The following is a 26,502-nucleotide window of genomic DNA, read 5'->3' on the forward strand; positions in this document are numbered from 1 at the left end:
TAGCATTGCAGTCCAATTGATGACCAGCACAAATAAACTACCTGTATGACTTTTTAAATTTTTTTTTTGCAAAGTTTATTTACCACAAAAGGCCTGCTTAGTCAACTGAAAATTTTAAAACAAGCAATTCAGGCAAATCTCTCCATCCCACCAAACTAGGAAAAAAGCTCCTAGAAGAACATACGATGATGATGTTGCCTGCTAGCTTTTCTCTTCTACTCAGAGGATAATGCATTCACCAGATGCAAGAAACCCAAATTCTCATCTCTGAGACAGTTTGGGTCTTAATGTAGGTCTTTGGCATTCCAAGTCACTCTCTTAATTTCCAGACTGCAAGTATATTCTGAAATTGTGGTGGTTTAGGCTGGGTGCTGGCCTGGATGCCACTGCACAGACCGCACCTGGGAGGTCCCAAGGGGTGGGCCCAGCCCAGGGGGTGGTCACAGGAAACCAGGTATTCCATTGCCATAATGCCCTGCTCCCCTATAAAGCATCCACACAGCATCCTCTTTCATTCCCTGCTGCTGCCTAGGTAAAATGGTGTGAGTTGCCTCCCTTGGGCCTGCCCAGGTCCAAGGCTGGGTTGGGGGGCGGGGAGAAAGAGCCCTGGGGTTTTGGGTGTACCCCCAGGTGGGGATGGGACGTTCTTGGGTATGTTTTGGGGTTTCTTTTGTCACTGTGTTTCTGGCTTTCTGTACACACTCACTGTTTTCTATTTAAACTTCCCATCACTTTTGCAATCCGTTTGTCTGAGTCATTATTTCTGCCTGTGGTGGGGAGGGGGGTCTGCCCCAACCCATTACAGAAATGTATTTTCCCCATTCTCTTTTCTTGTTCTAGAAATGGGGAAGAGTGCAAATTACTCCTGAGCTTCTGTATTACCTAAGTCTCCTGAAACAGTGGGTATCTAAAAACACATCTCCGACTCACTGAATGCTTAAACACATCATCAAAACTTACAGCAGGCATCAACAGAACAGACAGAATACCATTATGATTTATACACTGCCCTGCAGGATGTATGCCATTGCCCAAACTATTTCCATGTGAACTACAGTTATGACTTTAAAACAACCAGGATGCAATTTAACTACTGGTGTCCAACAGGTAAAAGAATGCCACTGACATCTTTGCAGCTCTGTCAATGGCGCCTAAACCTAGTTCCCCTTTTCTTTGAGTTTTTCTTTCATAAGAGTGTTTAAGGCTAAATGGAATTTTTTTTTACAATGAAACCCCAGGGGGAAAGGACAAAATCTCTCATTATTTATTCAGACAAAAACTAAACTGCAGAAGCACTGGTGCCTTAACTCATAACCCAGAGACTCTACTGAGTAGGTAAGAAAAAACAGCTTCCAATTTGAGTTTAAAAAAATTTTGTAGGCCTTCCTCTCTTTTTATGCCAACTCTAAAATCAACCTGAAATTCCAAATTAGGATCTTTTAGCTCTTACATTTTGAGCAGATTATTGCAGCCTATTATAAAGCTTCCATGATTAAAATTTGAGGCAAGTCTTTTCTCATGCCAAGAACAATAATTTGCACATGTGGTTTTATAGTTATTGAGGTCTTTCTGAATTAAAGGCAGTGCACACATATTGAATCATAGAATTGTTCAGGCTGGAAAGGACCTTCATGATCATTGAGTCCAACCATTAACTAACACTACAAATTCCACTGCTAAACCATGTATCTAACCACCATGTCTACAAGTCTTTTAAATACCTCCAGAGATGATGATGCAACCACTTCCCTGAGCAGGCTTTTCCAGTACTTGACAACCCTTTCAGTGAAGAAATGTTTCCTAATGTCCAACCTAAACCTCCTCTGGCATAACTTGAGGCTTTCCTCTATATATATATATAAAAATATATATATATATACACACACACACACACACACACACACATATATATATCTCCTTAGACAAGACAGATAGCTAGCCAGCCAGACACACAATCTCATCTGTGTGTACATGCTTATTTATTTATCACATATGCCATAAGCATTGGAATGACTGATTTATCTACAGCCTGCAGCTTGGTAACTTATGGTCATCCTAACTTCAAACACTCTTTCAGCACAGTTTGAGCACTTTCAACATTTGTTTTCCAAATTTTACCAAACTTAGTAACATATTAAAAAAATAAAATCCATTCCAAATGTGCCACATTTCCAGTACTTCACAGTATCACCAAGGTTGGAAGAGACCTCAAAGATCATCGAGTCCAGCCTGTCACCACAGACCTCATGACTAGACCATGGCACCAAGTGCCACATCCAATGTCCTCTTGAACACCTCCAGGGATGGTGACTCCACCACCTCCCTGGGCAGCACATTCCAATAACAAACGACTCTCTCAGTGAAGAACTTTCTCCTCACCTCAAGCCTAAACTTCCCCAGCACAGCTTGAGACTGTGTCCTCTTGTTCTGGTGCTGGTTGCCTGGCTACAACCACCTTTCAGGTAGCTGTAGAGAGCAATGAGGCCACCCCTGAGCCTCCTCTTTTCCAGGCTAAACAATCCCAGCTCCCTCAGCCTCTCCTCATAGGGCTTGTGCTCAAGGCCTCTCACCAGCCTTGTTGCCCTTCTCTGGACACATTCAAGTGTCTCGATGTCCCTCCTAAACTGAGGGGCCCAGAACTGGACACAGTACTCAAGGTGTGGCCTAACCAATGCAGAGTACAGGGGCAGAATGACTTCCCTGCTCCTGCTGGCCACACTATTCCTAATGCAGGCCAGGATGCCACTGGCCTTACTTCCTGAAATTAGAATGGTATCAAGTTGTATGTATCCAGTTGTTCCTCAAATTGCACACTTTCATAGTTGTTTAATAAAGTATGTTGCTTACTACTTCAGAACTGAGAATGTGTCTTAAGGCTTACTTAAAAAAAAAAAATCACATACACATTTACTCTCTCTAATGAAAGAATTTATTTAAATCTTGCATGTTGTTCTCACCTTTCCACCCAAATTTCCCTTATTAATTCCTAGAGAGCCTAGCCAAAGTGCAGAGCTAGGCCAGACAGGATATTAAAAGGATATAACTGCAAAAAATTCTTTTGATCTTTTCAGAATAATCCAAGTATCTGCAGCTAAGAGGAAGTATAACATCACTGTATTTGCAAGAATCAAATCAAGGGAAAAAAAGCCTCAAGACTACTTTGTTCTTCTTTTCTCATTTAACATGTTTTTAAAAAGAAAGAAAAAATAAAAAGGAAGAAAAAAACCTCAAACTGCTCATCCCATTAGATACTCTGGTGGTGAAGGAATGACACAGCATACCTTAGATCTCAGTCACTCTCTGGCCATGCTCCTCTCTTTCCAGAAACTGCAGAAGAATCTAGAGAACTCGTGCACCCAAACTCAATGTTTCCTTGAGTTTCTAAAGAAGGCAAAATCATTATATACTAGACCTGAAATTGCCAGTGCCTTGCTTCAAGAGATTTGTTACTGTTATTTAAAAATTCTAAAGACTGACAAACCTGCTGTTCAGCAATGTAGCCTAGCATTTGGGGACACCCACCGATAGAGTATCCATGCATCCACCTGAAAAGCAGACATTTTGCCATGGCAGGGCAAACATAGACCCAATGCTGGAAAGTTGCATCACTGACCTTTTGTCTGGGCTGTAACATATTCATGCATGAAACACTTTGCATACCAGCAAATGCAGAAAGCTACATCACATTCTGGCTAGACAAAGCAACCTTGGAAACATGAAGTTCAGTCTGATATCACACTTGTTTTCCCAGTGACTAGGGATATCAAGATGTTGATATCTATCGTCAAAGGCTTGACTAAGGACACTTAGAAAGATCTCCAAAATTAAAACTACAGATGGTTACTTTACTCCCTTGGTATAAAGTGTATAAAGTGCAGTTTATTTATAAGAAAAGAAATAATTTTCTTATATAACAGTTTGAAAAAGAAGAATGAAAAAATTTAAGAGCTTCATTCTCTCTTTCAAGTTATTCCTCAATTTTACCCACAGAAATGAATTAAAAGAAGCTTTAAAAAAAACCCTAAAACTCTTTTTTAAGGAAAGACAGACTGTCATTAAGGAAAAAAAAAAAAAGAACACAAGAAATGACATATTATCTGAGACCACTGGTCCATCTAGTCTAGTATACTGTCTTTAATAGCAGCAATAGGAAACACTATTCAGAGACATTGCACGACCACTTTCTCCAGTACCCCTCATACTCTAACAGCATTGACAACTATTGTATTAGGAAATGCCAGAAGATACATTACTATCTACAGTCCATATACATTTATGGACTTGTCCCCACTTGAAACTGTTGGTATGGTCTGCTTCCAGCCTCCTGTGGCAGCAAGTTTCTAAATTTTGCTGTCTGCTGCATAAAATACACTGTAACATTCCTAAATGTAACTTTCCTAAGTACTAAGATTATATTAAAACTGGTGAAAACTGAGCACTGCAAAAAGGAAAAGGAAAAAAAAAACAGGACTCTCAATACCTCCCTAGGTGCTTTATGAAATAAGACACAGCAGGTCTGCTGGGAGTGATAAAAGCAGCAACCAGCACCTGGCTGAGCTATGATATTCCACAGGAAGAGATGAAAGGACACAAAGAGGGAATGGGCTTTGACACCAGATAAGGAAGGGTAAACAGGGAAACAAAGTAATAAAGTTTCTACAGAAAAGTTCTGACCTTTCAATGGTAAAATAGGAGATAATGGGATAAAGGCCTTAATTATTTTCAACAAAAGCGGTTACCTGTTTTAAGGACACAGCCTGCAACTAAGTCCAAATGAAAAAGCCAAGAAACCCCAGACCTCAGCACCATTCTAAGTTCTGTTAGCAACTCCACTAAAAGCATGCTAAGCTTTCCCAGTGTTGATCTTTGACATCAGAATGAACTCAACTACACAGAAACAGCTACAACATCGACATGGTTAGGCTGGCTCTGTAGAACAAGCAGGCCCAGTTGCGCAAGGTTTGGAAAAGTACCGTAACTGTCCAAGCTACTTTGAGAATTAAATTACTGTAGTATAGCAGAGGAGGTGCTAGGTTACAGTGCAGAGATGGCAAGTCCTTATCTCAGGTCTGCAAAGCATTTGCTGGAAGGACATCAGACTTGTTTTCAGAAAAGTCAGCAGCCTGCAGAATTTTATTTTCATAATTTATCTCATGTGTCCAGTAAAAAAATGATTTTACCAGTCAGTGTCCTATTAATGGTTGACATATTTCTTGAATACTTTTATAGTACAAAGTTGCTACAAGCTGTTCCAAGTCATTTATAATAATAGATACAACAATAATATATTAAAAATACCACGAGAGTCTAGCACAGTGGTAAAATTCAGTTTCATGTTGAATTTTTACCACAGCCACTACAAAGTATCATGAAATTTGATTTCATAGTGTACTACAAAAAGCAATGCATTAGTTTCATAGTGCAAGTGCACATTTTCAGAAAAATGCTCAGCTGCAATTGCAAATACGAAGATCAAGAAGCTTCTGTTTGAGAAGACAAAGTTTTTGAGACTCAGCAATTAACTAACAGTGCTGTTGAGCACTTCAGCACTGTTCAGTTACTCCACAAAGCATAACTGTGTTTTATTTATACTATAAAGGCAGGCAAAATGAAAACAAAAAGAGACTACACAGTACTTACCTCCACTTATTTCGCTAATTGTTCCACTTTTTTTTGACTTCTAGGAGAAAGGAGAAAAAACAAGATAAGCTTGTTGACTCCAACCTCTCTGCCACAGGCAGGGATGCCTCTCAAATAATAATGCTAACATTAAGCAGATGAGTTAAGGCAATAATAGAATTTGAGACAATAATGGAATTTGACTAACAGCAACTTATGACTAATGAAAACAGAGTGACATTACATAGTCTCCCAGATACACTGCATCAGATCAGCATTTTGCAGGGATCTTTACTTATGAAAATTATTGTAGACATAGCAATCATCATCAAACCCCAAAGTTATTTAGAAACACATTATCTCTGACCATACTTCTATCGTATTTGACATGAGATCACTAGATCTAGATGGCAGTTATAGATTCTAACTCTTGATTCAGTCCAGTACTTTTGTTTGATTACCTTCCTTAAATCTCTTTTATACATACACAAATATGTTATAGATAGATAGATGTAAATAAATTATCATAGAATCAATAAGGTTGGAAAAGGCATCAAAGATCATCAAGTCCAACCTGTCACCCGTGACTACTAAACCATGGCACCAAGTGCCACATGCAACCCAGAAGTCTGTTAAAGGACACACATATGTTAACACTTAGCCATTATGGTGTTTAACAGTAAAGCTATCTCTGAAAATTTCTGTTAATTTGACACATCATATGCAAGTGTTACTTGAGCAGTGACTTGGGTAGTACTATGTAATAACACTAATTTAGCAGACAGTAGCAGCCATTTCTCCCTCAGTGTATTATATATTTAACAACACCAAGGAAAAAGGAAAACCTGTCTCTGAACTAGTCAAGGTAAGGTACTTAGAAACTGTTCTCAAGACCAATAACACTATCAGTTTGTGGGAGCTAAGCAAAACCACCCATTTTTTTAACTGCTTCTAATGCACTCTTCAGCTGATCTTGGAAAAGAATAGATCACTTTCCAAATTACAATTCTGTTCCACAATGTGACCCTAAGACTTTAATTCTTTTAATAATAATGCCAACCTAAGTCAGTGTTAAGAAAGAAATAAAAAATTGTGTTTATTCTTGTCATTTTAAGAATCCATAGAGCCAGATAAGATCTCGGTAACACTACAAGAGTAGTGCTACATATAACTTACATCCCATTAAAGGTCTCTCATATGTCACACAGAACAGAAAGATATCGTGTGACATTTCATAGTACCATGAAAGTCAATGATCAAAATAATCAATGTCACAGATGTCAAGCTTTCTGCTCAGTTCTCTTCTGGATGATTTTCTAATGTTTCTAAAATGTTCCTGCTCTGACAATTAAAATTTATTACCTGCAGCACTGGTAGTTCAGTCTCATCTTCTGCACCTTCAGGAACTACACTTACAGCAAAAGCTGCAAGAAAAAAAGCAGAGTTTTTTTCATATTATAGGAGCCAATTTTCACACCTGGCAAAGTTCTACAGCAAAAAATAAAATAAATCAACAACAAACGACCCACACCACATTTAGGCAGATTTTCATATTAAATGATACTCTGTTACTAATAATCCTTATCAACATACAACAGTCTGCTCTTACAGTACTAATGCATTTGCTGCCTGACAATTTTATTCCCATATATCACAGACAGGATCACTCTTAGATGTGAAGCTTATTTCTCTTGGCTTCAAGGTAAATAAATCCCATGTTTTTAAAAAAGGCCAGAAATTCACTTGACAACAGCATAATGTACTGTCACGTGGAAGGCTTGGATTCCACTCTTTGGGTTAAAGTTTGGATTAACAAAGCTTCACTTGGAACAAAAGGGCAGCAGCTAATGGAAATTCTTATCAAACTTGAAGATGGCTGTCACACGCTCTGAATGCCATCTCTGAACACTTGAAGTTGTTAATGCATAAAAGGCCCAAACAAACATTCAGGAAAAGAAGAGAGATGCTAAAGATCTAATTTGCACAGACCTATCATTATCTCAAACCTTTTACACTGACATCACCCTATGCATACACTCCTCTTTGTAAGAAGCCTATTTTGTAAAGGTACTAAGAAGATGGAAATGAAAGTAAATTCTAGTAAGCTGGAGGAACTCAGGGTAGCACTCATCATGATCAAATAGATGTGGGGGTTTTTTTAAAACTAGGGCAGAAAAAAAAAAATCAACATCAAAATTTGCAACAAGACACTGTACTTGAATCTAAAAATTTAAATTATTTACTGCTTGAAATTGATTTCAAACTGAATTGCTAACAACTGCCAATTCCTCTGACACACTAGAAACCTGGAATGTAGGAAAGGAAGGAGACAAGACTGTGCAAAGTCTGTGGCACTCCATCTCTGATTTCCTATATCCCTATGCTCTTTCAACTGGAGACTAAATTTCAAACATTTAGGAGTTTCACAGTAACATCTCAGGGCATGAGTAACTTTAATCTCAAATCACACCACTAGGATATAGATATCCCCAAATCATTCTAAAACAGTTGACTCATGTTGACCGTAGCCACACTTAGCCAGGAAGAAGAAATTTCCTAGTGTACATCTGTGCAACACCTAGGAGCATATCCCCCTCAGCACTGTCCTTAAGTAAACCTTCTGTCCAGTTCCAAAATGGAGAGAATACTTCAATTTATCAGTTACATTCCTTGCCAACAGCATGTTCTGATCATTTTCCTCTTCTTCCAACATAACAGTACTTAGAGCTCCAAATAAGGAATATCTTCCCCTACACAAATCAGATCCACATCTACTTGTCACAATCCCAATTACAAGATCAACATGAAACACCCTTACTCCAGGAAATGTATTAATTACCCTCAAGAAGTATCACTTCATAAATTCAGCTTATTTGCACAATGGAATGTAAGTAAAATTTTCATGACTCTCAGTTTTTAATATGCAGCTGAGCAACAGCACGAGACCTGAAACAGCCATCATCGACAAGAGATGCTGCCTCTCTCACCACAACATTGAATAACCCCTGTCACACTGCTTCTAAGATTTATGAAATATTAATGCACATGATCCTTGAAATGCACAGATAACCTGGGGAAAAAAGAAAAGACCTGCTTCATACTATGCCCCTGAGAGGACAGAAATCTCTTTGGGGAATTTTTTTAACAATCTGCTTCATCTTTTCCTACAGAACCATGGAACTGTTGAGGTTGAAAAGGATCTCTGAGGATCATCTAGTTCAGTTCCCCTCAGAGCAGGATGCTCAAGACCTTGTCAAGTTTTGAGTATTTCCTAGGACAGAGACTTAAATTCCCCAGGTGACCTCTTCCACTATCCAATCTCTCTTAAAGAGTAAAAAACCCACAATACTCCTTATGTCTAAATGGAATTTCCTGTATTTCACTTTGTGCCAGCTACCTCACATCCTGCTAGGCACCACAGAGTCTGTCTTGGTCTTCTTCACTGCCCCTCATCAGGTATTTCCACATGTTGGTAATACACTCCCTCAACAGCAACTTCTCCAAGCTGAACAGCTCCAGCTCCTTCAGCTTCAATCAAGTAACAATTTTCATGGTGCTCTGCTGGACTCCCTCCAATACAACCACGCCTCTCTTCTACTAGGGAGGCCAGACCTGTATGCAGCACAGCACACATGTCTCATCAGTGCTGAGCAAAGCAAACAAGATCACCTCCCCTGACCTGCTGAAAACACTCTTCCTAATGCAACCCTGGAGTCTACTGGCAATCTTTGCCACATCAGCATACTGTTGGCTTGTGGTCAGTTTGTTGCCCACCAGGACCTTCTCTACAAAGCTGTTTTCAGTGTGCCCCTAGCATGCACTGCTGTATGAGGTGACTCCTCACCAGGGGTACGACTTGGCATTTCCCTTCACTGAATTTGGTTTTCAAGTTACCTGTTTGCCAATTTCTTCAGCCTTCTGAAGTTCCTCTGAAAAGCAGCACAACCAGCTGGGGCATGAACCTCTCCCGTTCATTTGGTATCCTCTGCAAACTTGCTGAGGGTGCAGTTTATGCCATTGTCTAGGTCACTAATAAAGAGGCTAAACACCACTGGAGCCATTATCAATGCCTGCTATGCTCCATGACACTGATGAGAGCCTGTGAACTCAACAAGTCAGTTTTCTATCCACCTTGCTGTCCAAACATCTAGCCCATACTCCGTCAGTTTGTGTATGACATTACAGGAGACAGCACTGACCTCCTTGCTAAAGTTGAGATAACATCCACTACTTTCCCCACATTCACAAAGGCTGTCACCTCATCACAGAAGTCTTTTGGGTTTGTCAAGCATGACTTTTCCCAGTTACCTTCTTGTCCTTCATGTTTGTCTTGTCCTTCCTTGTTTGGCAACAGCATTCAAGACTGTTCCACCATTTTTCCAGGGACTGAGGTGACACTGACCTATAGCTTCCCCAGAATCTTTTCCTTGCCCTCCTTGAAGATGTGGGTGACATTTGCTCTTTTCTAGTCTTCAGGAATCTCCCCCAGTCAACATGGCACTTCCAAGACTACCAACAGTGGCACTGACATCATTAAGCCCCATCAGCTCTTGTGGGTTCCTCCTATCAGGGCCACTGGACTTCTGTTTGTCTAGTTGGTTTAAATACTTCCTAAACTGGTCCTCCTCCAGTAAGAGTCACTCTTCTTCGCTCCAGACTTTTACTTGAAATTCAGGGGGCTGAGATTATTATAGGCAGGTCTTTCCCATCTGCATATCTGCACTCTCAGTGTCTCTTGAGGTGACCTGGCCTCTTTCCATCTCCTGAGTGCTTCCTTTTTAAGTCTGTTTTACCAGGAGCTCCTTGTTCTTGTATGTGGGCCTCCTGTGACCTTCGCTTGCCTTCCTGCATGTGGGGATGGACCACATGAGCTTCTAAGTGGTGAACCTTGACCACCTCCTTTATTGATCTCTCCATATTGTTGAGGGCAGTGATAGACTGAACATGCTTGGCTAAAAATTATTTTTGTTGTAACTGCCCTCTCACAGTGCAAGTTCAACATTCATATAGATCATTTATGAAACAAACCTGTATCTCTGATGAACACTCAAGTCTCTATACCATTATTCTTACTCCCACCGATTTCAGACATGCAGCTTCCTCTTCTTTTCCAATAAATAAATGTATTGAAATGACTCAGTATCTTTTACATTAAATATTCTAGGAAAACTTTACAGCTAATACCTTTTAATGATAAAAACTGCTCAGACTATTTTTAAACTACTGAAGAGCCAATGACTAAACATACTAACAGACCCCTGAACATATCTTAAAAGACTCAAGAATCTTCACCCAATGCCTTTCACTCAGACTGTGTGAATTTATTCTGTCAACAAATATGCCATGGCCCCTATAGCCCCTTATTAGCAAATCTATTATGCACATGTAACTTGATACAAAGAAAGCAGGTAAATTGCAATGCATTTGTGGGGTAAATTCAAATCTGACATATAGCCAAGGCTGTTCTGGCTCAGTAACCTGGTTTCTCTGCCTGGAAATAAATAGCCTCTTCTGAGGATTTACTGTGAAAAGGGCAGCATGAGAACAAGGCAAATCTAGCTGGCATAGACTTATCAGCAAAGGGGCCACAGTGTAGGTAGTAAATATGGTGCCTGGGTGCAAGTGGACATCTCTAAGATTAATTCATTCACTCTCAAGAAGTTTCTGAAAAAGGTGTGCCCAGGACTGGACCACAGGTGGAAAAATTCTAACTACAAATGCAGCTCATGACCAGATCAGTTGTACAATGCAGGTAGAAACTGTAAACTGTGGCAAGGATGTATTTTTGTTGTGTGTAAATTACACATGCACAAAGAAGGATGACTTGTGCCTGAGAACTACCACAGATGCTACTATCTCCATCACAGGAAATCAGAGGAAGTTCCATCTCAACATGAGAAAAAAATTTTTTACTGGGAGGGTGATGGAGCACTGCTCAGAGAGACTATGGAGTCTCCTTCTCTAGAGATCTTCAAAACCCACCTGAATGCCTTCCTGTGTGACCTGCCCTAAGTGGTTCTGCTTTGCATGGCAGTTGGCCTCAATGACCTCTGGATGTCCCTTCCAACTGCTAGCATTCGATGATTCCACTATAACACAAAAGGAACTTTTCATGTTCCAATATCATTATTAATTCAGAAAACTGCCAACACATTTCCTTCAGTATAGAACTACCTAAGACATACATTGATCCCTGGCGCTAGAGGTACCTTTCCTAAATCCAGAATTTCCTCTAGCCCCTTTGAGATTTTTTATGCAGTCCAAGTATACCTCAGGGGGACCACTAGCTTACCATGAAAAACACAGAGAAATTATGTTGCAAGAAGAGATTAGCTGATAAAAATTCAAACTGTGTAGGCACCACAGCAAGTGAAAAGGCTAGGGCAATTAACTGCATGATTTCTTGTAAACAAAGCTACTTAAAGCAGACAAAACCAGCAAGGCACTGTCTTAAGTGCAACTTGGAATTTTCTGTTTGTCACTTCATTATTTAAGGCTTTGTGTACTTTTAAGTTTGTTAAGCCACATAGCTATTTGTGTAACTGGCACAAGCAGACAGAAGTGGAATGATCAATTGCCAGTCCTCTCCTCCTTTTGCTAAATCCTCAAGATTTAGCAAAGGTAGGGAAAAAAGGAAAGACACTTAAGAAACACTTTAAAGCTCTTTATTTTTGTTACTCTGGACCAAAATCCACTGAAAAAAACTAGACAACATTTTAGATCTATTCAAAACCTGGAAATTTAACCTGGGAGTGGAATATAAGCAGCTTCAATTCCTATTTATTTTTCTCAAGTGTTCCATTATTCTCACTGAAATTTAGGTGGGTAAAGAGACTTGCCTGTAACACTAGAAAGTAAACCTCAGTAATTTATTTTTATTGTTCAGCAGCTGAACTGCAGGAAATGTATGCCAACAAATTATCAGGAAAACTGATGGAAATACTCTAGTATTAAAATACAATATACTGTATAAATATATATAATGATATACTACCACAATATAAACACAGAAGTAATCTTTGCTTCAGTACTACCCTTTTGAGTATAAACAACCTCAAAATGTTTATAATTGTATGTCCTTTAGGTTCCAAGGATGTTAAAAACTGATGAGTTAATTCTTCTGCTTTCACAGACAAAATCCATTTGGGGCAGAAAGGCAACGCTGCTGTTATATTCCTCTTTCATGGTCCAATCCAAGGCTGACAGATCCTAGAGTCGTGTCAATCACCTCACCTGGCTGTGGGTCAGTCTAAATGAGCTACCAAAAAAGTTATGATTCTATGACTTACATATGACAAAACCAAGACTAAAAATAATCACTTCAAGTAATGAAAGCTACTGATCATGCTGCACACAGTAGATAAAACATTTAAAATGGCATTTCTTTGTACTTGTAATTATAATGTAATGAAAAGCCTATTTTTGTTTAGGGGATGGCTGGGCTTCCTCCCCCTCAGAAGTTTTCAAAGAACACAAGATTATATGGATTGACATGATTCCAGAGAAAATCTGCACTGATGCTGTCAAAGAGACAGAACCTTTCATGAGACAGCCTTGGAGTAGTAGCAAGCAAAATAAATTACTTTCATGTATTTCTATGCAAGCTTTTATGATATTTCTTCATTGTTGCTACCCTATCAGCATCACAGCCCCTGGTCCAGCCAGGTAAGAATGAAGACTTACAGATTTATCAACCCAAAATGGGGAAGAGAGCAGGGGGAGGAGAAAGAGGATGGAGTGATGCAAGCAGATTTCCAGTAGCTGAAGCTTTTCACAAAAGCAACTAATTTCATTTCTTCACTAAATTTCTTAAAGTTAATTGCACATATGGGAACAGGGCAGCTGAAACCACCACTGTGAACCACTGAAAAGCCTGAGTGCTGTGTACACCAGTATCTTTATAAAAGGCAAGCATAGAAAAACATTAGAAGAAAAAGCATCATCATTATTTCCTCTGATTGTCCAAACAAAATCATCTGAATAAATTTCCCCATTCTCAAGCTGCCACCTGCAAGCTGCAATTTATGAAATGACTTAACTACCAACAGACAAGCTGTCTTCTTCTGTGAAATGCAATCCAAATTATTTCTGCTCTGCAAGAGCAAAGCTGATTTGCAACCTTACTATCCTGGCCAAAAGCATGGGGTATTTAAGAAAAAAAAATGGGCTTTACTCTTAAAGGATATTTTAAAAACTCTAAGAAAGCCATGACACTGCAGTAAGCTTCAGAGGAACAAATTCTATGCAAGCATTCATCAAGACCTACTAAACAAGACAGAATTGCAAGAAGCAAGAACTCAAGTTTCTCCATTTCTGCCTTTTATCCACGCATATGTACAACAAATATGATGAAACAAAAAGAGAGAAGCTGCTATTCTCTGTGATTACAATCTGTCTGAGGTTAGAAGTGCTACAGTACCTTGCTGAAGCACTGGAGCAAGACTACTCACTGTGGAAAGAATGAAATACAGCCTTAGGAGGAGCAGTAAAGTGATAGGACTCCTTCAAAACCCAAAGTGCATAGTGAAAAGTGTTTTACAAAAGAAAAATCAAGATATCACAGCTCTAGTTTGCTGAAAACAGGCTTTATTTGTACAGGTTTCCCTTGCAGGATTTTGATCCACAAGCCATAGTAACGGAAGACAATGAAATCCAAAGCTTCAGAACAATCTGACAAGCTTATCCTACAGAGATGGAAGCATTCAGGTACAAAAACGATGAGGCACAGAACAGATCTGAACATTTATTTTCTTCTTTCACACTCAGAGCAACAGCTCCTAACTCCAAGAGCCTGTAGCTTTTCAACTGTTCCCATCTGACTAGACGCACTAAAAACACTTCTAAAATACAGTATTGTATTTTTTTCCTCTATGCTGACATTTTAATTAGGCGGCTTTACCTTTCCATCTTCTTCGGCATCACCGAGTCAGTAAGGCGCTATTTCGAACAAGAGCACAAGTGGCTTCCTGGCGGGTTTTAGCTAGTTTAATGAAGCTAGCTCCATGATGACCCGTCTCCACCGCCACAGCCTTCCCCTGCCCCGCAGTGGCCCGAGGGTAAGGGCTGGCCCCTCGACCCCACGGACCGCCGTCCAACGGGCGCGAAACGGGGCCGGGGCCGGTCGTCAGCGGCACCTCGGAGCCGGGGCCGCTGAAGGGAGCCCGCGCTACCAGACCGCGCTCCAGCCCAGCTCAGTAACAAACTTCGGGGGAAGGGGCACCTCCCCGCACGCTTCCTCTCACGGGGCGGGACAGAGGGGTGAGGAAGCGCCAGCGGCCGCTCCAGTGACCCCAAGCTCTCCAGCTCCGTCCCGTGCCCTCCTCCCTCTCATCACGGCCGCGGAGGGGCCGAACGTCCCGGCTCTCCTCCCTTCACCTCGCCATGGCGGCCCGGCCCGGCTCCCGGCCACTCACCCGGGGTGCGGAGCGGCGGGAGAAGGAAGAAAAGGTGGGCGCACGCAGCGAAAAGGAGCCAGCGGCTGCAGCCGGGATCCCGAGACATCTTGGCAACGGCCGCCGAGCCGTACGGCAGGGGAAGGAGGACACGGGCACGGTGCGCCCGCCTGCCCGCTTCTGCCGCAGAAGCACGGCCGAGCGGCCTCCAGCTGGGTGGCGGTGCCGCCGCCAGCCCGCCCTCCTCTCCTCCCCTCTCCTCCCCACTCCTCCTTCCCTTCCCTCCCCCCTGCCAGGGCCCAAGACCGGACGCCAGCGCCGGCAGGAGGAGGTGGCGGGGGCCCGCGGCGCCCTCTGGCGGGCAGCACCGAGAAAGGCGGCGCCCTGCAGCTCCGCGTCTTCCAGCAGGCTCCGGCTTCCCGCGGCCGCTGCGGCCTGGGGGTGGCGCCCAACAGCCGCTCTGCGGGCTCCCAGCCCTCTTAGGGTGCCCTCATGGACTGTCTGCTCCCCACGCGTATCTGGAGCGCCGACAGCCTTACATACATGCATGTTCAGTTTTGGCGCCCTCTCTACAAGGAAAGCATTGAGATGCTGGGGCCAGAGAAGGGCAGCGAAGCTGGTGAAGGTTCTGGAGAGCAGATCTTATGAAGAGTGGCTGAAGGAGTTTAGTCTGGAAAAAACGGCTGTGGGGAGAACTTCTCGCTCTACAACTACCTGAAACGAGGTTGTGTTGACGTGAGTGTTGGTCTCTTCTCCCTTGTAACAAGTGATAGGACAAGACAAAATGGCCTTAAGTTGCACCAGGACAGGTTTAGATTGGATATTAGAAGAAACTTCTTCATGGAAAGGGTTATCAAACACTGGAATATGCTCCCCAGGATGGTGATGGAATCCTCATCCCTGGAGGTGTTTACGAGATGCATAGATGTAGTTTAGCACCAAACTTGATAGATAATGGTTGGACTCAATGATGGTGTTTTCCAGCTGAAGTGCTTGTATCATCCAAGTCGCCAACCTAAAAAAAAATCCAGGTAAGCACAGCTCTCTGTAGCCATGGATGATCACCCATTGTGTTACCAAAACCAGTAATGTCACTAAGTTATAATGCCAAATTATTAACTCCATGGAAAGTCCTCACATGAGGTTTCTAGGTTGTTCTGTTTAGACAAAAGAGTCATTGGGTTATTAACTTAATCTTTCTCCTCTCACAAACAAATTTAAGTATGGTCAGTCAAATAATAACCACCCCAACCTTTTGCTGAGAGCTAAGCAACATGTTGGTTTCTCACAAATATAAGAGAAATTTCACTGCAGCACCCTTCCTAGAAACATGCAACTCTATGTTCCATAAACCCTAATGTTCACTGCTTATGTTTTTTAAGGCTCATATTTGGGCCTTTAAGTCTTAGATTTTTCTCAAATTCTACTCAACATACAAGCTCAGATTGTATTAGTTATTCTAAATACCCCACTGTGAATTTCCACCTCAGGAAGGCTTAGTCTGGAGAAGAGGAGGCTCAGGGGAGACCTTATTGCTCTCTACCTGAAGGGAGGTTGTAGCCAGGTGGGGGTTGGTCTCTTCTCCCAGGCAACCAGCACCAAAACAAGAGAACACAGTCTCAAGCTGCTCCAGGGGAGGTTTAGGCTGAATGTTAGGAAGAAGTTCTTCATAGAAAGAGTGATTGCCCATTGGAATAGGCTGCTCAGGGAGGTGGTGGAGTCACCATCACTGGAGGTGTTTAGGAAGAGACCGGATGGGGTGCTTGTTGCCATGGTTTAGTTGATTAGATAGTGTTAGATGATAGGTTGGCTTCGATGATCTCAAAAGTCTCTTCCAACCTGGTTAATTCTATTCTATTCTATCATAACCTTTCTGGTAAGGGACATAGGCAGAACACCAGCCAGCATTCCCTTCCTTTTACAGTATTACACAAGTCTTAGATTCATAAGTTTCACTTCTCAGTTGCTGTTTCACTTCTCAAACTACCAAGGGAGGCTATGAATACAAAGAAATCCTATCAGACACATGTACATAATATTTATTTTCTCCTGGTAGGACATCTTTTTAGATACTAAATACAATTACAGAATCACAGATTTGTAGGGGTTGGAAGGGACCTTTGGAGATCATAAAATCAACCCCATCTGCTAATGCAGGTTTGCCTAGATCAGGTTGCACAGAAACACGTCTAAGTCGGGTATAAAAGTTGCCAAAGAGGGAGACTCCACAGCCTCTCCAGACAGCCTGTTCCAGTGGTCCATCACCTTCTAAGTACAGAAGCTATTCCTTATGTTCAAGTGAAATCTTCTGTGTTGTAGCTTGTACCCACTTCCCTTTGTCCACCACTGAGAAGAGCCCACTCCCTCCACCCTTTAGAAGACCCCCTCTTGGTCTTCTCTTTTCCAGGCTAAAGAGTCTCCCTTCTATGAGAGATGTTTCAGGCCTAATCATGTTTGTGGCCTTCTATTGGACTCTCTCCAATAGTTCTCCATCACTCTTGAACTGGGGAGCCCACAGCTGAACACAATACACTAGGAGTGGCCTCACCAGGGCAGATGGGGGAGGAGAACCTCCCTCAACCTGCTCACCACACTTCTTAATGCATTACAGAATACACTGGCTTTCTTGGCCATGAGGGCATACTGCTGTGCCACTTGGGCTAACGTCTTCACTGGTCTCTTTACATAAACCAAGGGACAGCCAACCTTTCTAGCTCAGAACAAGATGCTCATATTGCCATGTCAGAAAAAAGGGAACTGTGGGAGAAGTTCAGAGGCAGTTGACAATGCTGTCTACTTGAGACAGGCCAGGCTGGCATGTGGTCCGAAGGCGGTTTGCCCTTGTGTGACACAGGACACCCTCATGGCTCTGTCATAGAAGGACTATAATTTGGGAGAAGAAGAGAGAAATTAGGAACCAGACACAATAGCAGTTACTGAGTTAGAGAACTTGCCTGGAACTACTTTGTTTTATATACATTTTTATATATATATACACATATATACACACATTATATATATATTTTTATATATATATATACATTTTTTATACACACACACACATTATATATGTATATACACACACACACTTAGTTTAACTAATCTAGGAATGACAATTACTCATATGGTTTCTTGCCATGGATAGGGTGGAAAGGACTTGAAAGCAGAGACTGGCCTGTTAATCACATGAGTTGAGTTCTGTTCTAGCTCTTCTTCAGACTGCTGCAGTTTGATCTCTCTGTCCTACTCGGCACAAATTTAAGCTATGACTAATTCTGCAGAAATAGGCAAAACCAATCCAAATTAGTTCAGAATCACACAGTTACTTTTTAAAACATAACATGCATCTGGAAACAGAATTTCTCAGCTTTCAGCTACTCAAGACACTAATTCAACAATAGTTCATTAAGATCATGATGTACAGCTAACACCTTGGGAGTACATCTGCATTTGTCAAATGCTAGGCAGCAAGCTTGAGCATGGGAGGGAGCTCTTAACTACACTCCCTTCCTTGTCCCATCTGGACCACTTTAAATAGCTGTCTCCAGGAGAAAACTGCAGTATTGGGGAAAGCCTCAAGTGACTTGGTCAGTGACACTTGGCCTGGGACTTGCCCCATCTTGTTCAGAAGAGCTGATAAAAGTTGCAGTATCTGAGCCCACACATGCTGTAAGCCCAACAACCAAACCACTAAGAGAGATCAGCATTCCAGTCAGTCCTGTGGTAGCTCACAGTGTAGTCTGAATTTAGTCTCTCTCCTTCCCGGGAAGCATTGGCTCATAATTAAAATCTTGGAGTAAGTCTTAGGGTATTCAGTCAAAGCTTTATGGAGAACAGAGTCTCAAGCTGCACCAGGGGAAGTTTAAGCTTGAAGTAAGGAGAAAGTTCTTCACTGAGAGAGTTGTTCACCATTGGAATGGGCTGCCCAGGGAGGTGGTGGAGTCACCATCCCTGGAGGTGTTTAAGAGGGGATTGGACGAGGCTCTTAGTGCTATGGTTTAGTCATGGGGTCTGTGGTGACAGGTTGGACTTGATGATCTTTGAGGTCTCTTCCAACCTTGGTGATTCTGTGTGATTCTGTGATTCTCTGGGGCTGTAGCAAAGAGTCTTGAGTACAGAGTTCTACCAAGCAAATTCTTATGATGGAGGCTGCTGTTATTTGATTACAGACTCTTTAGAAGGGACCTGGGAAAAAACTGGGCATGAAGTGATCAGTCAAAGATGCTTAGAAGACTGTAAAGATGGATCAAAACCAATTCCTCTCCTATGGGGCAAATAACATTTGCTTAACACCTCCTCTCTGGTAGCTGGCACAGAAACACTGAAAATCCCTAATGTAGCACATTTTCTGGAGCTCATGACAGGATTGTCCAAGAGGCACTCAGGGGAGCAAGGAAGATACAGGATCTTTGAACTATTACAGACTAAGCCACAGATGAGAAAAAAAGAGATGTATCAAACTGTGGAACTTGACACAGATCCCCAGAGTGCCGTTGATGTCAGTGCTTCAAATCTCCCTTATAGACCACACCTTGAAATTTCTTACGAGATCTTACTCACAGGCATCACTGAAAATCTGTTGCCTCTGGACTGTCAGATTTCAGGTGTGGTTTACCTTCTGAAATGCATAATCTCAAAGAAACTGCACAAAGGAAACCTAAAATGTCTATGCTTATCATTCAGGTAGCATAATGAATACAACCTAAAGCTGCAGCTTTGTCAAGGTCATATTTCTTAAATTCGTGGCTTTAAACACACTGCAGCAGTTATTCATCAGGTCTGTGGGAGGAATGCAAGCTCAAATCCTTTGGAAGGTGAATCTAGAACTAAATTTTCTTGCACCCTCCCCTCTAAGCTACCTTACTCCTTTTCCTCCACTTCAGTCAATAGTTATCCCTCCTTCACATAGGATCATAGTTTAGTTGCAGAAGCTGATTCTTCTGCTTTCTTGCCATATTGGTTCAGATGTTACATTTCCCTGATGAGACATTAGAACACCCTCAGATGTTCTCTACAGCTCTTTATTCACCCTGTAAAGTCACCATGTTGGCTTTAGTCATTCTGTGCTCCTAAACTTCAGCTTTGTTCTAACTACAGACTATTTAATCTGTTAAAAAAATGTTGTCATCCAGTAGAACTGAAAATTGCTGTACTAACCTATCATAACAGAAAAGGAATTCAGAGTCCTGTGGAAAGGAATTATCCCTAAGTTAGTAGTAATACTTTTTAACATTCAGCTATCTAAAATGACAGTTTTCCTTTTATCCTTTTAGAATCTTGGTGTTGTCTCCAGTTTTACTTTATGAGGTTCAAAACTGACTGCAATTATTTAATCTCATATATGATATTGACAGGAGGATTTAGCTATGTATTATTTTTAGTGCAACATTCCTGAAAAATGACAGTATGAATTCTTTTCAGACTCAGCATCTGCAGACAAAACAGCTGCCAGGTTAAAGCTAGTGGGAAAATGCATTATTTTGATTTCTTGCAACTGTTGAGTGATGAGAAGAAAATTATTTATGTTCTCATCTTTGTACTGTACACAGTCAAGGAGAAGCAAGGGTAATACCACTACAGATAGATGTAGAGGACTGAAGCTTTTCAGTCTGGATTATAAGGCATGGGCATATTGCCCACTCCTTTGGTCAAACCAACAGCTTGCCTAAAAGAACTGTCAGACTTGGTATTTTTTTCTGTTTTGCCTCCTGCTGCTTCCATCTGACACAGAACTGCCTCTACCAAGTGTAACTGAGCTCTTTACACCTTTCCTGCTGAATTGCAGCTATTTGAAAACACAAAATATTAGTCCTAAACTGCCTGGTAGTGTCCTTTTATCAATATATGAAAATATTACCTTGTCTGCTGAGAGTCAAGGTATAGATGAACAGCAAAGGATTTAAAAACCACATAGGAAGAGAATGCTTCCATATATTTTAAAGAGCTTAGTGTCTATATTGACTACATGCCCCTGCTTCTATTCCTACAAGAATAGAAATACTGGTCTAAAGAATCACCTGCCCTTCTCCACTGTATTAAATCACAATGGGAAGGGAAAAAACAAAGTGAACTGCTCAAGGAACACTGGAGTAGATGGGGAAACAACATCCTTCATCTTTAACTATTCTGCTGTTTAGATGGGCTATAAATAAAGTGATCACTCAATCACTGACTAACCTGCATTAGTTGTTAAGATTATTGCCTCCAGATGTCCCATGTCTCACAGCTGGCTGCCAAGTATTTTGTTTTACCTTATTATAGCTGCACTGTAAACTGCGACAGCTCAGGAACCAAGTCTAAAGTTGTTATGACATCCCAATTAAAAGAGTTGCAAAAAAAATAGCAAAAATTCTCTGGGAGTAGAAAAGACAAGTAGTCATAGTAACATCCAGAGGTGTTCAGTGTACAGCATCTCAACTAGGTTTTAAACCCTGGAAGAATCCATCCTGTAAGATGGTGACACCAACGACTTCGGGGTGTATCCGTCTTACAGCTTTTAATGCTAGCAAGATGTGCATGGGGGTTAGTCTTAGTTAAGAACACTCTAAGCAATAGCAGGAACATAAGGGCTAGTTTCTTTAGCTGAAGTAGGTCTCTCATGAACCAGTTTGGGTGCGCACAATAATCACACCCCTGAACAAGTATGGTTGGAAAAATACCCCTAGCTGGTAGGTCTCTGCATTTTATTTTACTATAGCTAGGTTGAGTAGATGGAGTTTTCTCATATGTGCCTCCATAAATCTTTGTAGCTATGTTGCATGTAAGGTATCAAAAAGCCACTGTATGTTGGTAAATCATCGTCTCGTGGCCATCATCAGCCAGGAGCATTTTCTGGTGTAGAATAGGAAAACAAACCTCACAGACCCCAGAAAAGCATCTGACAGTGGTGTCATAGTGTTACATTCTGCCCTGATATATGGGGCTACCTGGTACAGAGTGACAAAATGCAGCAGTTGCCTTCACACCAACAGCTCCTGATTACACAGGCAGCTGCTGGCCTTCTTTTATTGCTGTCCTGAACAATTCCTGGTGGCACACCTTCAGCAAGTTTTCAGATGACACCAAATGATGGGGGAACATACAAAACCCTAAAGGGCAGATTTAAAAACACCTCTAGTAAGCTTTAAAAATGGGCTGATAGAAACCTTATATTGTTCAACAAAAACAAATGTAAAGTTCTGCACCTTGCTCAGAATAACCTTATCTAACACCTACAGGCTGTGGATTGCCTGGCTAGGAAGCAGATTTGCTGGAAGAGGCCTGGTCAAGCCAAGTGTGATAGAACAGTGGCCTTTGGTGATAATTTAAGGTAAACTATACAACAGGCTTCATTAGTAGTAGCAGAGTCAGGAGGACAAAAGAAGCAATTAATACCCTCTACTGGTTATTTAGAGGCATCACCTGGACTACTCTGTAATTTTGGGCTCACCAGCACATGACAGAAAATCCACTGGACAGCCCTAAGTTGGTTAAGGAGCGGTGTACCAGTCATATCTGTAGTAATAGATTGTTCAAGATAGATTGGGGGGGGGGAAAATTAACAGGGAACCTAAATGCTGAGAGATACTACCTAGAAAGGGGAAGCTAGAGATTCTCCTTAGTAAGCCAACAGAAAAAGAATAAGCTTTCACAACTTGCAGCAAAGGAAATTCTAAATGAATATTACAAAAAAGTTACAGAGGTTAGACAATGAGACAAGTTTGCCCAGAGAGGCTGAAGAATCTCCATGCCTTTCCTGGAGACATTCAGAATAGTTGATTACTTAAAATTAAGCTTTAAAAAAAAAAGAAAAATAAATAAAAAAGGAAACAAAAAAAGAAGAAAAAAAAAGAAAATAAAAAGAAAGAAAGAAAAATAAAAGGGGGGGGGGAAGGGAAAAAAGTTCTGCTTTTTGACTTGCCTTATATAGTTATGCTACAAGAAAGAAAGAGAGTTGAGTCAACATTGTAAAATAAACTAGAAGGCATCTATATGGTGGCTTACATGAGGCAATGGTGCCACCCAATGTCCAGAAATTATACATAAACTTGTTTTTCTTATCAGAAAGCAAGGAGAAAAAAATCCCAACCAAACCCCAAACCAACAAACTGTATGTAAAGCTTATTAGTAATCGTATCTGTATGCCAAGGCTTGGCTCAGACATTAGATTAACAGATGGGGTAAATTTCAAAACAGGCAAATATTTCATATTTCTTTTGCTTCAGCTTGAATTATCTGCAGAATGGATACTAGCATAGCCCAGGTAAATCCAGACAAGCTGTCAAAACATATTTGCCAGCATTCTCCTGAGGTCCTCATTATTTTAGCTTTTCCTTTTCTGTGCCCACCCAGTTGGAGCCAAGCAACACAAGGACTTTACTATGACACTGCTAAAATCAAATCTCTTGCAAAATAGTCCATTTTTTTATCCACAGAGCCCTGAATCTTGCCTGTGTTCAAAGGACAATAACTTTTAGAAAAGCAATCACCCAGGAACTATAAAGAATTAAAAGAAGCTTATCACATGGGAAAAGTTTACCAGGAGTTTACCAGTGACAGACAGTCACTGTTAAAAGACTGTTAAATAACTCTGTCTAAAATTAAGAAAAAGATGTTCTGATAAGCATATACCTCTTTCTTGTATAACTAAGTCTAAGTCTATAAACAAATCCAGACAATGGAGTATTTATACCACTTTGCAGAACATGCTTTCTATAGTATACATCACAAAAAGTAGTCATTTTATGGTTTGTTTTCACCTCGTAGAGAGACTGGCTGCTCATGGCTTGGGAGACGGATGTTGGTCTCTTCTCCCAGGCAAGCAGTACCAGAACAAGAGGACACAGTCTCAGGCTGCGCCAGGGGAGGTTCAGGCTGGATGTTAGAAAAAAGTTCTATACAGAAAGAGTGATTGCCCATTGAAATGGGCTGCCTGGGGAGGTGGTGGAGTCGCCATCACTGGAGGTTTTCAGGAGAAGACTTGATGGGGTGCTTGGTGCCGTGGGTTAGTTGTTTGGGCGGTGTTGGATTGGTTGATGGGTTGGACGCGATGATCTTGAAAGTCTCTTCCAACCTGGTTTATTCTATGTATTCTATGTATTCTATGGATGGATGGACACTTTCCTGGGTGAAAAACTGGCTGGACAGCTGGGCACACAGAGTGCTGCTCAATGGAGTTAAATCTAGTAGGTGACTGGTCACAAGTGGCATTTCCCAGGGCTCCACTTTGGGGCCAGTTGTCTCCAATATGTTTATCAATAATCTGCATGAAGGGATTGAGTGCACCTTCAGTAGGTTTGCAAATGACACTAAGTTGGGAGGGAGTGCTGATCAGCTTGAGAGTAGGAAGGCTCAAAAAAGGGGCTTGGACAGGATGGATCCATGGGCTGTGGCCAACTGTATGAGATCCAGCAAGGCCAAGTGCTGAGTCTTGCACTGTGGTCACAACAGCCCCATGAAACACCACAGTCTTGGTGAAGAGTGGCTGGAAATCTGCCCAGTCAAGAACAACCTGGGGGTGCTGGTTGACAGCCAGCTGAATACAAGCCAGCAGTGTGCTCAGATGGGCAAGGCAGCCAACAGCATCCTGGCCTGTATCAGGAACAATGTAACAAGAAGGACCAGGGAAGTGATTGCTCCCCTGCCCTCAGCATTGGCAAGGCTACACTTGAGTACTGTGTTAGTTTTGGGACCCTCCAAGGTCCTGGAGTGGGTCCAGAGAAGGTCAGTGAAACTGAAGAACAGAGCTCATGAGAAACAGCTGAGGGGACTGGAGTTGTTAGTCTGGACAAAAAAGAGGCTGCAGGAAGACCTTACTCTACAACTATTTGAAAGGAAGTTGTAGTGAGGTGCGTGTTGGTCTCATTTCCATAGTTGTAAGTGATAGGATAAGAGGAAGTGGCCTCAAATTGCACCAGGGGAGGCTTATATTTGATATTAGAAGAAAATCACTGAAAGGGTTATCCAACACTGGAATCAGCTCCCCAGGGAAGTGGTTGAATCCTCATCCCCGGACGTGTTTAAAAGATGCATAGAGGTAGTGCCACAGGACATGGTTTAGCACCAGACTTAGCAGAGTTAGATAATGGTTGGACTTGATCTTAGAGGTCTTTTTCCAACTGAAAGAAATCTATGATTCTGTTCTATAGTATCCCTCTAGTAAAATGTTCTGATACTCTTTCAAGTACTACTTCTTTCTTCCCTCTTGTTAATCCTTTATACAACTGCCTTATTTTCATCATAAGATTCATAAGTGAATCTTATGGTCACCTAATAAATAAACAAGTTCCCTTCACTGGCGCTCAATTTCCAGAATACACATAATATTTCCTAGTCAAGCACAGGCAGTTCTTTTTCTTCAAAATAATAATTTCCATAGTTTTGCATATATCACCTGTGAAAAGAAAGGAGCATGTTGACCTGTTAATCGCTCAGCCTGTTGATCTTTAAGTTTCAGTACTTTATATTCTATCCAACAACTTTTGTAGCTTTCACATGAAGACTTCAAAGTTTTATGTTCACAAAATACATTTTATTAACAGGCTCCTGTGGAAGCATGTTTAAGATAGTAACATGCTAGTAACAGCAAATTTAATCTAAGGATAGCTATGAGCTTTAATAGTACTCAATTTCTGGCAGCTCTTGACTTCGTGACAATGCAGAAAAATAACACACCTACATTTCTTTAAAACAAACAAACCACACATGGAAATGTTGGAGTTGTATATGCATAGGCACAGTACTATGCATATGCACTTTTAAAAGATGTTTTATTGCATGCTCTCTCATAGCATGACTACTGCAACCTGTAGAGTGTAAGTTAGTTATCTTTTCAGAGTGCTCAGGCCTAACTGCTCAGTGACTATTAAGTTAGTGACAAAGAGAAATTACTTTCAGAGTGTCTGTACAGAAAACACTGATACTATATTGGTTTCTTAGGTTTGGGGAGGGGAGGGGAGGTGTTTTTTCTTGTTTGGGTTGGGTTTTTTTTGTCTTGTTTTTTACATAAGTCAAGAGTTGAACAATCTTGGAAGTGCTTTGGATATTTTCTAGTGAAGAACTGGTTTGGATTACTGTTAGAAATTAATAACAAGTACATGTCATACTAATAATGCAAGTGTTATTTTTAGAACATTCTACTGATGTGGAAGGCATTAAAAGTCTGCATAATCCATGCACATCTGATTAGCATTGTTATATAAACTATACATAACGATTTGGCAGCATCTCTACTTAAAAATGACATTCTGTTCCTTTGACTCTTGTGTACATAAACCAGTCAAACCCCACTGCTTTAATTTTACATCCAGACTGCTTCCTTGCTTCGCAATCTTTTTCCTCTTACAAGCACATTTATTAATTGTACTTAGACATCATAAAGTTTATGCAATCTAATTTCATATTTACTTTACAAATGTTCAACTCTTCACTGCTGTCAATTAGTGATGTGCACCTATATTAAGTGTTTTGTGTCATAATCTTCCTGTCTGATTTTCTTATTAAAAACACTTCT

General features: G+C 41.1%; 1 protein-coding gene across 1 annotated transcript in view; it reads right to left on the reverse strand.

Annotated features, from left to right (window-relative positions):
* The window catches only part of B3GLCT (beta 3-glucosyltransferase), a 54,348-nt gene extending 39,087 nt beyond the window's left edge, over window positions 1-15,261 (reverse strand). Inside the window, exons 1-3 of the mRNA XM_054164617.1 lie at window positions 15,033-15,261; window positions 6,982-7,043; window positions 5,641-5,680 (exon numbers count right to left, since the gene is read on the reverse strand). Of these exons, the coding sequence (XP_054020592.1) occupies window positions 5,641-5,680; window positions 6,982-7,043; window positions 15,033-15,120 (190 nt within the window). The 5' untranslated portion in view covers window positions 15,121-15,261. The remainder of the gene's footprint in view (window positions 1-5,640; window positions 5,681-6,981; window positions 7,044-15,032) is intronic.
* Between the last annotated feature and the right edge of the window lie 11,241 nt (window positions 15,262-26,502).

The sequence above is a fragment of the Dryobates pubescens genome, chromosome 10, assembly GCF_014839835.1.
Source record: "Dryobates pubescens isolate bDryPub1 chromosome 10, bDryPub1.pri, whole genome shotgun sequence".
NCBI classification, from domain to species: Eukaryota; Metazoa; Chordata; class Aves; order Piciformes; family Picidae; genus Dryobates; species Dryobates pubescens.